Below are 17887 nucleotides of genomic sequence, written 5' to 3'. Positions count from 1 at the left end.
GAAAAAAAACTGATAGATATCTCCCTGACCCTTTTTGTCGTCTTTGTGGTTGAACAGTGCGCCTACAATGCTTGCCACCTTGACCCCACCATGGGATGACACCTCGAATGCCCACCTCACAGCTGCAGCTGATGTATCAACCATCTCGACTAGCTGTATTGTCGCTGCGTTATCCTTGTTTTCCAAGAGTACAGGTGCAGGAACACCATTATCTACCCACCATTTCATCATGGTGACATTTCTTCCCTTGACAGAGTTAAGCTCTTTATGCATTGAGCAGCCAGCCCAAAAGAAAAACTCTACTGATTGGTGTTCATCATCCGGTAATGCAGCTAGGATCCCCTCACCGAAACACAGTGCAAGTCCTTCAATCATCTCTGTAACATAAGGCTGACGTGAATCCACATCCAATGCATCCCATTTTTCACTTCCTCCGAGAGAGTTGATGATCTCCTGTGTTGCCTGGAGAAGGATGGCACAAAGATCATTTGGTGCGTCACATTTCATCTTCTCAATATGCTCAAAGCCATAGGAAGTGCATAAACATGATGCTTCCATTCTTTCCACAGGCGGCACATCTTCTTTTGATCGCTTGCATGATCGGTGTGCATCCCTTTGAGTTTTTTTAAGAAGCTGTCAATGTCCAGTGACAGACCTGAGCGCTTTGCAAATGGACTTTGTGAGAATGTCAATGACAGGTGAGAAATCTCTTCCTTCCATCCGCTGATTTGAGTTTCACTAGTGTGATTAATAGATGAAGATACGGAAATGATGCGGGCATGGTGCTTCTGTTGGGATGCAGCAGTATAAGAGGGGTCTTGAGCTCGATAATGCGTGACTCATAATTAACATTCTTGTGAGTTGTCCCATCACCACCTATTGTTAAGCCTGTTGAAAAGTGTTCATATGTCATTTTTGTGTCATTTGACGATAAACTTACCATAAGCTTGAGAAATTTCATAGCCAAGCTGAATGCTTGTTGCAATCCCTCCTTCAATTAGGGCTTGTGAAACTGTGTGGCGGATCATGATGTGGCTTGCAGAAACTCCTGCAAGTATCCTGATTTTCTGAATTACTCTCCCAATCAACTCCTGTGAGCATCTGGTGCATACAAGATATCTCGCGAGGCTCCTGGCCTCAACTGTGTAGGCCCTTCTATGCATAAGTTTGAAGGTATGTGGTTTATTTCTGGATAGCGCAGCTTTGATGGCACACATTGCATTACGCTGAGAATGCTTGCACAGGGCAAGGACATTTCGTTGACACCCAGACAGCTCTTCCGCAAGTTGAGAGCACTCGGCTTTCCATTTTTCTGCTATTTCCTCCATCTTGCAAGCCTCCTCTTGCAGCTTACACTTTAGTTTAAGAAATTGAGTTGTCTTTTCCTCGAGGTCTCCATGTGCACGAGTGAGCTCATCAGATCTATCCTTTACAGTTCCCTTCCACCTCACAGCATCCTGCAATGCTTTGACGAGTGCAACTTTGGTGCACTTGACCTTCTTTTGCTCGTAACCGAGGACCTTCTGGTAATGTTTGACCTTTGTATAGGCGGTTGCATGAGCTTCGCGTACTTGATGCAACTGGTCCTGGGTGCATACAAGCTTCTCATTTGAAGCAGCCAATTGCTTCTTGAGAACCTTGACCTGCTGTGGGAGCTTGTGAAGGAGAGTCATGCCTCACAGGTGTGGTATGTTCTCCTTGTTATGATGACACTTGCGAGCATGCTTGAGCTGATCCTTGAGGGCTTTGAACAATGTTTTTTTGAAGGTCCATACCGGGAAGGGCACCCCATTATTCATTCAAAATTATTAAGAAAGTGAATATATCATGAACAACCCATTAGAATAATTATCATGGGCTCTAGCAACAAGTTGCAACACATCAAGCACATCAAATGGGTCAATGTTAGCACTTATGGTATATCACATTTATGGAAAAACGTGCTTGTGGCTGAGGTTTCATGTGTTTAAGGGGCTATTGCACTCTGATAGACTTGTGTACCGACCTCTTCGTCCTACCACTTTGCTTCACGCATAACTTTTAACTATATCACCTCTGCGCACGACCGTACAAGAACAGAATTTCTATTACTGGTCATTTTCCTACCAAACTACTCCCTACATACCCTGTATGTTGCCCAATAATGATCCAAATAAAATTCTGTTCTTGTAGCAACATTCAAGATACCAGTTCTAACACTTTTCTCTGCAAGACCACCTCGTTTTTGTTGTGTTTGCAGTATGCAGATGCTGGAGTCGTTCTAAATATATATTTGGCTGTGGTGGTGCTGTGGGAATGGGACAGGTCTTTGGTGGTATTGCCCACCACCATTTACAATATGTTTCTCTGCTTTGCCATGTTTCAAATCTGTCTACTCAATATTAGCAGTGCAATTACAACTACCTAGAAAGATAGTGTTCTGAGGCAACACACACTCAAAATAAGTTTTTATACCAAAAAATTATATATCTTTGATAGCTTCTTCATATTGTGGCAGGGATGGAGGTATTTGTAATTGCATACCAACTTGCCATACAGTTTGGTCCTAGCTGAGTAGCCTCAAATTGCTGGAATAAGTTTAAATCCTTCAAATATTGGACCCAGGAAATATGATGAAAGACTTACTTGCTCTTGAAAGCATTAAAGCACATTTCAGAGACTACAAGATCTGAGACATTCATAAAGCTAGAAAGACCACATGTTCCTCTGAATTGTGGATCAAACAGAGTATCAAGCTACACAGATAGCATTTTACTTAAAAGGGTGATCATAGGTATAATTCGATTTTTGATAAGATTTGGGGTCTCTAGCAAAAATCAATAAGAACAATCTAACAGATAGAAGAGGAGGAGAACACAATTAAACTCTCTGGTTGTCTTAGCATCTTTCCAATCTCCTAAGACATCTTTCTTATTAATTTGGAGACAACCTACTGCAAATCCAAATCAGCAATAATTACAAGCACATATATTAACCCCTCTCCAGCAATTGCTGCAAACTTATGGCTGATAGTATTCTAATAGTCAAAAGTGTATGCTGCAGGACATTTGTTAATGTAAGTAACAGTCACTTTGTTAAGTTCTTCAAATATAGAGATATGACAACAATGCCAAGAATTTAAAATGTAAGTCAACATTAGGCATAAAATACTTGATTGGGCATAAAGCTTACTTCTGACTCTGGATTGCAACTTTTATGTAGACAATCATAGATTAAAACTCTATAGCAGTACTATTTCCAATGTGGGTGTCACATTATTAGAGAGTGGTATAATGATGAGTTCAACATTGGGCTCATATCCTACCAAATTCATAGATACCTTATATAGCATTCCTCCCTTAACCTTCTGAAAGCTTCATATATGCATCTGAGTTGTCCAAAGGCAGTCCATCTACTTCTGAGGTCTGTTTCTACTTATAATTCACTATACCATATTCTGTCCTTATTTATTTGACTTTGCTGGTGTGTCTTCCATCTTATCTATCTGGTATTAAATATATCATAGGAATAAATATGAATATTCTCATCAGTGACCTATCAGAAGCCTTGATTATTTGAATAATATATATAGCAGCTTACCTCATGCCTTATTACATGCTTATCTACTTAGTGGTTTGCTTCTGTCTTATTACATATATGTGGGCTTATTTATCTTACTACTATTCTTATTTATGCATTCTGGACTTTCACATTGTAGGATATAATCTCGCTCACTAGCTAATTCATATGGCACTTCACATCTCTTATTATAAGTCATAGTTAGTAGAGTCATTCTTGGGCAGCTATACTTTATACAATCAATCTTTTGTTTATTCAGACTTTGTATAGCCTGTACTTTGGTACTCATGCTAGTCTTATAGTTATTCAACACATCAACAACCCTGCTATACTTAGTCTTGAAACTCTTACTATTCTTTCACAAGTCTTTCACTGCAGGCATTTCCCTATGTTCCTGCACCATACATCCAAAAAACATAAATTGAGACGATAAAATTTTCCCCTCATTTTGTCTGTCAAAATATTGAAAAAAGTAATTTATATTTCAATAATTTTCTGTGTGTGGGGCATATGCAAAAATTGATAATGTTCCTTTAAGGATAATGCTGTATTTTCCATCTATTGTCTTTTAAATAACAGCTTAAAATAATGTTGATTTTCTTCCCTGTGTTTTTCAAATATACACAAAATATTTGACAAACATGGAGAAGAAATTTGACATTATTTTAAACTGTTATTTAGAAGACAATAGATAGAAAATATAGCATTATCCTTGAAGGAACATCATCAGTTTTTGCATCATGTCCTACCCATAGAAAATCATTGAAATATGAATTACTTTTTTCTAATGTTTTGACAGACAAAATGAGAGAAAAATTCTATCTTCTTAATCAATGTTTTTTTGGATGTTTAGTGAAGGAAAATGGGAAAATGCCTGCAGTGTTTGGTCCTGCATTCTAAGGTTGCACCCTCTAACCTAGCATGTGTGTATAGGCCACCCTCTTCTTTAGTGTCTAATTCAGCCTGAACTCTATTACAAATGCAGCTAAGAGTAATAATGGATCATATTAACAAGTCACCATAAGGCTTACATCATGAGATTTTCATATTTTTGCTTATTTTGCTTAGGATTGCAATGATAAGAATCACATATACCCTTTATCAGTATCTGTTTTTAGATATTTGCATGAAGTATTTCACAATTCTCATAATGGCTATAATAAGCTATTATGGCATAGACTTTTTTTTCTGATGCATGACCCTCTTCACCTGGTGACTAGAGTGAGAGCTCATGATTCACCTACTCTGCTTGTCTGCTTAGTTTATTCTTATATTCCCATGTTCTCTTGGATTTTGACTCACTCTCTTATCTCTTGTATCTATAGTATCAGCTGTTAATTATATTGCCTTTTGACTCTAATCCAATTTAGCTTATTTGTGTACTTATTCTACTAAGGAAGTAACTTGTTTGGTTCAATTACCTTTGCTACACTTGCATTTTGGTTTTTGAAATTTTCAGTCTTAGCAAGTATTTATTCTACAAAAATAGCTAATATTCTTCTTCTATTACCTTTTTAATAAGACTATAAGAATAGAGAAGAGCATCCAAGTGGTTTTAGCAATGCAAGACAATTTTACTAAATGACTAGATTAATGAGTGGGAAATCAAATGGTTCCTGCTGCAGTGAAAAGCTAGAAGTCTAGCAGATTGGTGATTCAATTTTTTTTCCTATTGCAGAAAGCTACTTGGCATGCCTTTGAGGCAGCATTCAATGTTCATTGGCCCCTGCATACCATATTAAACTCACCTACTTTCATTATTTACTCAAAATCATATATTTCCACTTACATCACACTATCACCAACACTTTCACATTTGACAGTAATTGCCACACCTCCCACATCAGCCACAGTGGATGTTATACCTTCTGCATGCATACCTTACCTACAGCTGTCATCAATGCCTTCTTCTACCACACCTATCTGATTCCAGCAATTCCTGGTATTGAGTATATATGCCTAGCACATGCCAACAAGTGCTAACATGACTCAGACACACAGATGATAAGCAGAAATGAGAGGAGAGAGAATGAAAAAGAAATAAAAAGATAAAAAGAGAAGAAGGACAATTAGATGGAAAAGAGAAAGAGATAGAGAAGTTGAAAGAAAGAGAGAGTCTACAGAATATGGTGAGCTTGCAGATATATATTAGCGCAATTCTACTAGCAATACCAAATGTAACATAATCATTCATGATGTCATTGTTATCACTCATGCCATCACTATTCTCAGCTCCTATCACATCTAATCAATAAGTCTCTACCTCATACCACTACTGTCAGCACCATGTGCAGATACTATGCCTATGCCAGCAAATGCTAGCATGACTTGAAAAAATGCAAATAGCAACCACCACCACTAGCAGGAGAGAAAAGAAGAGAGAAGTAAGAGAATAGATGAGGAGGATAGAGAAAGAAAAGGAGAAGAGGAGTTTGAAGAAGTTAGAGGACTTTGAAATAAGGCAAGTAGTATTATGCCTGGACTTACTATAGAATGCCCCAATGTGCTATCACTGCTTATGGATACCTTATTACCTTGTACAACTACTCAGCTGCCAACACTAGCACCATCAGTAGCAAGCATTTATGATCAAAACACACCAACAAATATTAATGAAACAGATGTATAAATATACAACAGTGGCAGGGTACTAGTTGGTAGATGGAGTAGAGGAGAAGGAAGAGTTTGGAAGGATAGAACAAGATGATAGGGACAACATTAGTGAAGAACAGGTTATTGAGCATGCTGCTATGATATGATGTGCACAAATGCACTTATTCCTGCCTCTTCTATACAGATTCATAAAACAAAGTGTCCAAATAGAGCCTATCATCAATGAGAACATCCTACATCGACAACCTATACAAATAGTGAGTTAGGTCAATAACATCATTTTTTCACCATAGCACATACATCCAAGATGTACTTTTTCAGGTCTTTATTTATCAAACACACTAATCTCTTAGTGAGCCTCCATAAGCATTAACACCATTCAATGACTCAACCACCACCACATACTCATGCTACATATTCTAACTTGAAATTTTCTAACATATCTTAGATTTGTTCTCATTCTCATTGGCACAATTCACACTTATGTCGCTTAAGGTACCTATCATATTTTGATATAAGTTTTTTTTAATTCTCATTTCCATTTACCCAAACATTTCACTGCCTATATGTTTTATTTTTTGCCTTTTCAGTCACCATTCTCATTACCACTTCACATCCAGTTCTCATCCCACTAGCCTCTTCTCCTATAACCTGAGAGTGTCATATTTTTAGGGAGGGGAGGATATTTGTAGTAGGAGGGTTTAGTCTCAGAGGTCATCAGAGGTATTTAAGATTCTTTGTAGCCATAATTAGAGCATGTTTCATAGGATTAGGTCTTAGTATCTCACCATCATAGCAGTCTGTTTGGTTGGTTTTGGCTGTCTCTCAGCTTGCTTGGTGTTCAAGGTCTGGCCTTCTCTACCATTAGAATTTGACATGAAGAAACCTGAAACTCATGCTGAACACATCAGGAAACCTATACTTTTCCTGATTATACTTCAGCACTCTTGTTTGATATTCAGAACTTGTAGTATTACAAAAGAAGTACACTCCCATTTATTCTCCCTCTACTGGACAATGGTCTATGTCTATCACTATGATACAAAGGTGGATTACCTTTCAGTACCTCATTTCTCTTATTGTGCTAGTAACCATCAACATGTCCAGCTATGAACATTCTTAGTTCTTTCTCAATATGTACTTCATGCCTACTTTTTCTAGCCTGGTCTGTGCACACCATATGGACTATTCAAGCACAGTAGTTATCGGTTGTATTCCTCACATTAATCTACTGGGTTTCACCTGGAACATTCTCTGCTAAAGTATTAAGACCATGCACAGAGGGTAGGACTGATTCTGAGGGGCTTGGCTTCAGCTCGTGCGCTGTGCCTCTTACCCAAGTATGTGCCCTTAATTTCAGATTGGTGTCCAAAGAAAGTCCAAAGATGTCTCAAGGTGCAGGAAACTTCGGAAGGGCTTTCAGGACGGGTGCAAGTAACTTCCAGATGAGTGTGGGAAAGTTCCGGAGGAACTTCCAGAAATTACAATGAGTTTTCGTCCTGATATGGATATGTGTAATGGCTACTCGGGACTTGTCCTGAGTAGAAGCAAACAGAGGAAAGGCTGCAAGGACAAAGTCCAAAGCAGAATAGGTCTGGAGGACCGCGGGAAAGATCTGGATAGACTTCTGGAAACTTCGGAGGATCAGATGAGTGGATGAGCGGAGGATCAGAGGATTGGAGGATTGGAACTCCAGCCTAGGGAATTCCTTCCTAGGCCTGAGATGGATATTGACTAAGTTGAAGGACTAGAACTGATATGAGGACTTGGAGTGAGGACTAATGTGAGGACTAATATAATATTCAGACTGAGGAACTACAGGAAATATACAAGAGTTTATATCCTAAGTGACTATCGGAAAGATCAATAAGCAAAGGTCTGAGGCTATGTACAAAGCATAAGTGTTCATTCCAATAATAATTAATTAATTATGGGAGTTTGGTTTGTTCTAAGGATTTTAATATCAAGAAGTGTGACATGTCTTTCTTACAGTGGTTAAATAGGCCAATATGTGTGCACAGACCAAGACAGCTTGTGAGAAATAAAGTACAGTTCCAAAAGTGGAAGGCATATCATATGAGTACAAGGGAAACAGATAGCGATTGTAACACTTCCCCTTACTGCTGATATCAGATCTTATAGATAAGCTCAAGGATGCGAAAATATTCACCAAATTTGACATTAGATGGCGATATAATAACATACATCTGAAGAAATCTGACCAGTGGAAAGCCACTTTTGCTACAGCTTGTGGCTTATTTGAATCAACAGTTATGTTTTTCAGCATGTGTAACTCTCCGGCTACCTTTCAATCTATGATGAATGACATCTTTGGAGATATGCTACAGGAAGGATGGATAATTATTTACATGGATGATATTCTCATATTCTCTCGAACGATTATGAAACTCCTCAGAAAAGAACACACAGAGTACTAGAATGACTCCATGAACATTGCCTTTATCTGAAACCAGAAAAGTGTATGTTCAATGTCATGGAGATTGATTATCTAGGTATGATTATTCACCACAGCTCAATAACTATGGATCCCACCAAACTAGAAGGTATATCCAAATGGAAGACTCCCGTGAAAGTGAAGGAAGTCTGATCATTCCTCGGATTCACTAATTTCTACAGACAATTTATTGCCGACTATTTTATAGTGGCACGACCCTTAATTGATCTCACAAAGAAAGATAAACCCTTTATTTTGACCAAAGAACAAGAGGATGCTTTTGAAAAACTAAAACAAACCTTCACTATGGCACCTATTTTACAGATCCCAGATAAAGTCACAGCCTTTGCAATTGCAACTGACACCTCTCTTTATGCTACAGAAGCTGTGCTCCTACAGAAAAACGATAATGGAGATTAGTTACCATGCTCTTTCCTTTTGCAGTCTTTTAATCCCACTGAATAAAATTACCAAATCTATGACAGAGAACTTTTGGCTATTGTCTGTGCCCTAAAAGTGTGGCGACATTATCTACTTGGTTCCCCTTTTTCCTGTAACCGTACACACTGATCATAAGAATCTTCAATATTTCAGAGACATTCAAGACCTCAACCAATGCCAAGCATATTGGCAAACCTTCCTTTCACAGTTTGACCTTCACATTCAATATGTACCGGGTAAAGACTTAATCATTCCCGATTTATTATCTTGTAGAATAGATTACCTTCTGGTCAATACCAATGAAAAGGACAATATTTTGATTCAACTTCTCCCTGATTTGCTGTTTATTAACACCATTGACACTTCTCTTACGGACAGACTACAAATTTCCTCTTCTATTGACCCAGTAGTACATACAACACTTGAAGCGCTTATGGACCCAGAAACTCCACCTCCCCTCAGCTTGGCTCTTTCTGACTGCAAATTGAGCAACAGAATTCTCTTATATAAAGGACTTACCTACATACCCCCTGGCAAAATTCGCCATGAACTCACTTCTCTCCATCACGACTCCCCTACCACAGCCCATGATTGCTGGTGGCCAGGTCTTGCGGCCTTTGTCAAGAACTATGTAGAAGGATGCAGCATTTGCCAACGGAATAAAGTCAACACACATCCTTCACATCCACCTCTAGCACCTATCTCACTTCCCATATCTAATTGACCCTTCGCTCATTGCTCAGTCAATCTTATCACCGACTTACCACTTTTGGATGGCTTCAACTCTATCATGGTCATGGTAGACCATGGACTTTCAAAGGGGGTAGTTTTCACCCCTTGTCTCAAGACAATCGACTCTGAAGCAGTTGTGAACATTTTCTTTTCCAAAGTTTTCTCTAGATACAGACTTTACAATAAACTTATATCAGACCATGGACTCCAATTTGCTTCCAGATTCCAACTCAAACTCAGAAAACTCCTTGGATACAAAACTCCCTTTCCACCACATTCCATCCTCAGAATGATGGAGAGACTGAACAAGTTAATCAAGAACTCAAGGTCTATCTTCAAATCTTCTGCACCAACAACCAGACCAGTTGGGCCACCATGCTTCCCCTTGCTGAATTCATCCATAATTCACAGCATCATTCCGTGCATGGCATGTCCCCATTTTACCTCATGATGGGCTATCACCCAAAACATCTTCCCGATTCACATCCTAAATCTGACATCCCTAATATTGAACCACAACTACTTATGCTGAATAAAGCATGCAATGAAGCACTAGCTGCTCATAAACTCGCTCGTAACACTATGCATCAATGAATCACGTCTAAATTCATACCATTCTTTGTAGGCGATAAGATATTCTAATCAGAAACTTGCCCCAAAACGTGAAGGACCATTTACCATCCTCCAAGTCCTCTCGCCCATCACGTACAAATTAAAACTCCAATCTCAATGGCATATTCATCCCGTTTTCCATGCCACATTACTTTCTCCCTATAAAGAAAATGATGTACATGGTCCAAACTTCATTAATGCACCCCCAGATATCATTGACAGAGAAGAAGAATATGAGGTTGAAGTCATTATTGGTCATTGTGGCTCATCATCTAGATGGTCTTATCATATTAAATGGAAGGGATTCCTGAGTTCTGAGGATGAGTGGTTAATGGAAAGACATTTGGGTAACACTTCAAACATTCTTTCTTCCTATAAATGATCACATCATCTTTAACTTTCATAGTAATCTGGGCTTACTACCCTTAAAACAGGGGTAATGTTACAGTTCTATTCTTTTCACCTCTTCACACTGTCACATATGCTTACTCATCATTCCATAGTATTCTATTACATTTGATTGTATGATTCTCATTCTCTTTTTCCTATTCACTAGTGCTGCCACAGTCCAGTTCCAAACCTCAGTTCAAACCCAGACCTTTCCAAACCAGACTCATGGTTCAGTCACAGGTCCAGCATTTCTCTTGGACTGAACCCTCTGGTAGGTCCAGGGTTTGGTAATTTCCTGATGCATGTGAACTGGTTCTGGACAAGTCCGGACCGGTTCGAACCTGTGCATGTGCAAACACGAGTCTGGCCGTTTTGTTCTCTTGACAGTTCAAGTAGTACGCTCACCATCTTCTGCTAACCATAACTAGATTACCCTCATCATAGTGCTTGTCGGTGTTTTGAGCTATGCAATTCATCTGAATCCAACTTGAAGTGCCGGTACTATGTTCATATTCTGTCATGTTTGACGAATCACTGACTTCTAATGTTTTTTATTTCAGAATATACCTACTACTGTGGTGATTCTCAGGTTCAACACCGAGTTTGTGCCATGGATTGTCATTATGATGTGTTAAGGTGCACAACATTTTTGTATTTAGTTTAACATACATTCAATTGTGGTATAGGTTTGACATTTACACTTCTCACCTCACCTATGTCTGAGTTGTCTGCACCAGCCCATCATCCTGATGGTTCATTGAAAAATGCTGAAGAGATGGAGTGGATCAATGACCCTGACAATGACATTGCTGTCCTTCCTCCCCCTCCTGCATCCAACTCCAATGGCACTCTTAATTCTTTTATCCATCATTCAGGCTGTGCCATCAAACCTATGGAGAAGATTTGTGAGGCTGTTGACAGTGTCCCAGCAAAACAGCGGGCTCCAGTGCCTCCTCAAGATGTTCCTGTGCCCAAGCAAGCATGCCCTGCACCCAAGCAAGCACGCCCTGCACCCAAGCAAGCACTTGTCAATGCCAGTCGCCAAGATGATGATGATGATGACACACCCGAACTTGAAGATGTTACTGATAATGAGGAAGAGGAGGCTGCTGAGGAAGCCTACCAGAGGATGAAGAGGCACAAGGACCAGGACTGAGACAACCGCAAATCCCTAAAGAAAGATGAGCAAAGTGCAGATCTGACTACTGTACTCACCCTCGAGAAAGGTCGCATCAACCCCCACACACAGGAGCATGAAGATGGGTGGTGGTGTGAAGTATGCAAGGCCAATGGAGTACCCTTACACCAGTGCTTTTTGAAGGGCAGCATCTCAACTTGCTGCACTCACATCACCCGCTGCCCTAAGTGCCATTTCCCCATCTACAAGGACCAGTGTACTGAATGTGGTATCACAATGCATGATCATGCTATACCTCGCATGTGCAAAACAATGCCCCAGCTGTGCATAGTTTTTCCCCTTCTTTTCACTACCATTTTATGACATTTCACAACTGTAGTCAGAAAACCTTAGACAACTCGCTCACTCCCAAGATTCCTGCGTTCACCAAGGCTGGGCTTGTGGACTATATTGTCGAACTCATTGTCTGTGAAGACGAGGTATGTGATTTCACTTTCTAATCTACTATTAAGATCCTTACACCAAACAGGCCTTCCAACTTGTAGATAAAGGACCCTTCCGTCATCTGCTTCAATATCTCCGACCCTCCCTCTCAGCTCAAGATATTTCCCATCGCACCAAAACATGAGATGAGATTCTTCAATGCGCCCAGCTGGCCATTGAGCGTATGAAAGAGAAACTTAAGCATGTCGACAGCAAAATATCAATGACATTCGACTCATGGACATCCGACCCCGGTGATCCTTTCCTTTCTGTTACTGCTCACTATATAGACTCCCCAATTGAAACTCCTCAAGAGTGGGAGCTCAAGACAGAGCAACTTGCATTCACACCAATTGATGGCAATCACAGTAGCACCAATATCGGCCGAATGTTGATTGGGTATCCATATGAAGGTTGTTTGGTTCACAGCCGACAATGCCACCAACAACAACACTGCTATTGAGACTGTTGCTGATGATATTGACCCTTCTGGTGAGAAGTGGGATGCGGTTGAACATTGAGTATGGTGCATAATATTTGATGTTTGAATTGAGATCTAGATCACTGATGAGTTTGTTTAGTTGTATGGAGCACGCACTCCACTTAGCAGCAAAACATTTCGTGGAAGAGGTTGCTCCTACACTAGCAAGTGCTCTACACAAAAAGGCAGCTGAAGATTTGGATGATGAAGATAAAAATGTCAAGTTCGATGTCGCTGACACCATTGGAAAAGCACTTGCTCTTGTCACACAGGTAAGTAGTCCTTTCTGCCATTGCATAATACTGATACCTTCCTCAGATATGGAAGTCTCCTCAGGCTTGCATCTTCTTTCAAAAGTGCTGCAATGAGGTGAATGAGCCTCCCCTGGAGCTCTTGAAATGGATCTGAACACACTGGGCCATGCTTGTCTATATGATCCAGCATGTTCTACAATTACAAAAAGTAAGTCATCTACTACTCATAGCTACCACGAATAGCATCACTAATTTTATTTGTTAGGGAGTCAATAGGTTTACCCAACTTGCTGATGATAGTGACAAGGTTCCCAACCTGCAGGACGGCAAGTCATACATGGGATTCAGGCTGTTGCCACAAGAGTGGAAGGACTTGAAGTTGATATATGATGTTCTCCAGGTTCATTATTTATTTCCTTTGACTATGTCCCATATGCTTACATTCTACGCAACAAGGAACCCGCAGATGCTCAGCAAACATTCTCAGCAACTCGTGAACCTACCATTTGGTGCACTATTCCAGTGCTTGAATTTCTTCAAGAGATGTGGAAAACCATGACTGGCTCTTCAAAATTCAGCAATGTCTCAACAGCCATTGAGGCTGGGGTCAATAACCTTCAGAAATGGTATCACAAGACTGACAACACCGATGTATACTTCATCTGCCTCGGTATGTAATTTATGCTAATGCCTCTGAACCTTGAACACTAACGTGTTGAGTCTGTAGCATTGGACTCAAACTATAAAGTCACATATGTGAAAGCTAAATGGGACTCTGATCACTTTGATGAGGGCATGATATGTTTCAATAAAGTTGTATGTCATTTGCCGTCTCTTCATTAATTGTACACATACTAATCTTACATAGTTTGATGAGTACCTTCATACTATTACTAGTGCCTCCTTGCCTGTTATGAAGCCAGGTGTTGCTGTGCCTTTGTCGCTTGGTCGCCAAGGCTCATATGGCCAAAATTGGATGTGTGACTCCATCAAATTGCGTGTCACGGATGATGCAGCAACACAACTTGGACGACCTCATCAAGAACTGGAGGATTATTTTGCCTCACTACTGGAGGATGTTGACAATGTGGTGGTGTGGTGGGGGGTACATCACATCATTTATTTACGTTGCTCAAATTCAAAATACTTTACAGCACCATTCTATTCAATACCCTACTCTCTCCCGCATTGCCAAAGACTACCTCACTATACAGGGATCCGTTGTAGCATCGGAACGAGCATTCTCGAGTGGGGGTATCACTGGAATGGCACGTTGTAATTGCTTACTGCTGACGACCTTTGAGGCTCTTCAACTGCTGAAGAGTGGTTATCAGCACGGCCACATCTCCGCGACAGCCCAAGCTGAGTTCTCTGCTCCATATGACAACCATGTTGTGCATGAAGAGTAGCCGTTGGCCCATTGATAGTGTATTAATGTGACCTTGTAGATTTTTTGCAAATGAAAATCTAGTGTTTGATGGTCCGAATCCATTCTGAACTCGAACCGAACCTTTGCAAACACATTCATAGGAGTTCAGTCCAAGGTTCATCCTAACTGTCTGAACCTGACCGGTGGTCAAGTTCAGGGTTTGCAGATATATGTCGGAAAATTCTAATTTTGGTTGAAATATATTAAAAGGGTGTGGAAGGCCTCAATTTACCGGTGGCATTGCAGTCCGGTTGCAAGACAACCCAAAAATCTTGGAAGTTGCTTGGAAGCCTCAGGGGTGATCTTCCAAGACTGTCCCAAGACCATTCCAATGCAAGGGTCAAATTTTATGGTATCTTAGTAGTCTCCCCAATCTCAGTCAGTTCTGTGTCACTGGAAAGTAGGAATATTGCCTGATATTTGAGAATAATGAGTTGTAGTTGTAACGATAAGTCGAAAATAACTTACGACAACAGCAGCAGCAGCAATCATACCTGGTGTTGTAGCCCATAGTTTCTAGATCTTGGCCTTTGTCCTCGAAGATGCAGCACCTGTGGCAGCCAACGATGATTTGCCAAAGAGCGATACTTTCAACACCTGCCATTCAAGGGTTTTATTAGCCTGTACAATGAGAAAAGGAGGAACAACGTACTTGCACCAGCTTTGCTGATTGGAGCATCTCACTTGATACTGGCTTTTTGGGTGTAGGAAACAACACTGGCACAAATTTTGTATAGTCACCATGGGGACTCAGTAAAAGTGCACGACATCCGGTGTCTTCGTGTTGTTTGTAGCCCTGTATGAAGATGTTCGCGCTCAGACTGAAGATGGCACCAGCACATGCCTTGACATCTGAAGCCATTTTGGAATGAGCATTACTGACACCCCTCCCGAACTAAGGAGATTCAGATCAGAACATGAGAATACATTGACAGGACAGGCACGACATACCTAAGAGCCAAAACTCTGATAATTCATCAATTCGTGCTCTTCTGTAGGAATGAACTGGAATAGTTCAGCCTTTACACCATCCTCCATCGACACCCCACTTATCCAGCATTCCTTGCTGTTAAGATTGATGTCTGGACAAGTACACAACGGGAAGATCTCAATGTTAACCCAAAGGCAATGAGTGATGGAGTACTTCCTCCCAAGAGTTCGGATGGTGTCTTCCTTGGCTGCCATCGCAAGATCATTTGGGGTGAGATTACGTTGTTTGTGACCTTTGGATGTTGCTGCCTCAAGGAGTGCATTCCTTTTCATAGTCTCCCGGTATGTACTATGCAAGTTGAGTAACAACTTCTGAGTGACCTCGAGAGCCTAGTGGTTGCGAACCGACGAATTTAAAATATAATATCAAACTCGATAACAATGTAATAGCTTACCTGACGGAGCTCCTGAGATGTTGCATCTACAGGAGCAGGTGCAATTGTGGCATGGACACATACAAGCTCTTCGTCTGAGTCATCCAAATCAGACTCTGACGAGGACTCGGAATCAAATTCAGTGTTGGCCTGCAGTAGATCTTGGTGCGGTGGCATGATGGGCAAAGGCGAGAGGACTGGCGCGACTCGAAATTGGGTGGAGCTGGAGGAATCTGGATTAATGTCACTGTGAGTTTATATGCAAAACTCACAGTCTGGAACATGCGCTGATAGGTGAGCATTGTAATTCAGAACATTTTGGGGACTTGAGGGCAGCACCACACACAAATACATACTAAACCTGTAGAACAAGTAGCGATTACACACAAATAAGTCACTCAAAGGTAAAATACACACCCATTACGCCCCAAAATGTCTAAGTACAACTTGTAACGCATAATGATCCACGTGTGGTATCATCATCGAACCCCTGCCAAGATAGGGCCGTGTCATAAGAAACGCATAATGAGTACACATGTCAGTCCTACTGTTACACCGGTGACCTTGTTAGTGAGCAGTAAGACCCTTCAATTTCATAAAGCTTACTGTTATTTGATGTGTATCGTGTCAATAAGTCTTCAGAAGACAATAAATTCGGAAGTTGATGACATTGACCTGATTGCCGATGCCCATGAGGAAGTTGTCAGGCTTGATTACACAGTTGAGGATTGTGCTTTAGATAATAGAAGTCAGATGTGAATGGAAAGCGTAGATTAGAGGCCGCACCATTTGAAAATGTACATCACAGAGCACAAACCACACAAATCCATGTCCTCTCTGTCAATGAACCCGGAACTGCACAGAAGCAGATGAAGGGAATTGTGGGGAGGAAGACAAGGGCACACTTGAAGAAGTTCTTCAACTGTCTGAATTGCAGGGAGGTAGACATAAACAATGGTGCATGCCGGAAGCAGACAAGGGTGCGCCTGAAAAACTCTTCAACTGCCAGAATTGTGGGGAGGCAGATAAGGGCGCACCTGAAGAAGTCCTTCAGCTGCCTGAATTGCGGGGAGGTAGACATAAATGATGGTGCATGCCAGGAGGCAGATGAGGGTGCACCTGAAGAAGTTCTTCAACTGCCTGAATTGTGGGCAGATGAGAGCGGGGAGGCAAATGAGAGCGCACCTGAAGAAGTTCTTCAACTGGCAGAATTGCAAGGAGGCAAATAAGAGCACACCTGAAGAAGTTTTTCAACTGGCAGAATTGTGGAGAGGCAGATGAGGGCACACCTGAAGAAGTTCTTCAACTGTCTGAATTGTGGGCAGATGAGAGCACACCTGAAGAAGTTCTTCAACTGGTGGAATTGTGGGGAGGCAGATGAGGGTGCACCTGAAGAAGTTCTTCAACTGGCGGAATTGTGGGGAGGCAGATGAGGGTGCACCTGAAGAAGTTCTTCAACTGGCGGAATTGTGGGGAGGCAGATGAGGGTGCACCTGAAGAAGTTCTTCAACTGGTGGAATTGTGGGGAGGCAGATGAGGGTGCACCTGAAGAAGTTCTTCAACTGCCTGAATTGTGGGGAGGCAGATGAGGGCGCACCTAAAGAATTGAAGAAGTTCTTCAACTGCCTGAATTGTGGGGAGGTAGATGCAGGTGCACCTGAAGAAGTTCTTCAACTGCCTGAATTGCAGGGAGGTAGACATGCATGCTGGAAGCAGATGAGGGTGCATGGTGGAGGCAGACAAGGGGTGCACCTGAAAAACTCTTCAACTGCCGGAATTGTGGGGAGGCAAATAAGAGCGCACCTGAAGAAACTCTTCACCTGCCGGACTTGCACACGACAGGGCAGGAGGTCCAAGAGAGAAGTATTGTACAATGGGGATCTAAGGAGCCTGCCAGGATTATGGATCTGTGATATGGAAAGGTATGGTAATATCTA

The 17887-nt window shown here is 41.2% G+C and overlaps 2 protein-coding genes across 2 annotated transcripts; one reads left to right on the top strand and one right to left on the bottom strand.

The window, feature by feature from the left end:
- Positions 1–15537: 15537 nt before the first annotated feature.
- On the bottom strand, positions 15538–16127 carry F5891DRAFT_1185883 (uncharacterized protein; the record flags this gene model as incomplete). The annotated part of the gene is made up of 2 exons (XM_041366608.1): positions 15538–15906; positions 15972–16127. The coding sequence occupies 2 exons, from the start codon at positions 16125–16127 to the stop codon at positions 15538–15540; spliced, it is 525 nt and encodes a 174-aa protein (XP_041228333.1).
- Positions 16128–16409: 282 nt separating this feature from the next.
- F5891DRAFT_978252 (uncharacterized protein) lies at positions 16410–17863 on the top strand (the record flags this gene model as incomplete). Its single annotated transcript, XM_041376774.1, has 5 exons — positions 16410–16516; positions 16723–17143; positions 17276–17367; positions 17480–17591; positions 17648–17863. The coding sequence occupies 5 exons, from the start codon at positions 16410–16412 to the stop codon at positions 17861–17863; spliced, it is 948 nt and encodes a 315-aa protein (XP_041228332.1).
- Between the last annotated feature and the right edge of the window lie 24 nt (positions 17864–17887).

The sequence above is a fragment of the Suillus fuscotomentosus genome (genome assembly GCF_016647785.1).
Source record: "Suillus fuscotomentosus strain FC203 chromosome Unknown F5891scaffold_15, whole genome shotgun sequence".
Classification (NCBI taxonomy): domain Eukaryota; kingdom Fungi; phylum Basidiomycota; class Agaricomycetes; order Boletales; family Suillaceae; genus Suillus; species Suillus fuscotomentosus.
This window is presented reverse-complemented; position numbering and strand designations above follow the sequence as displayed.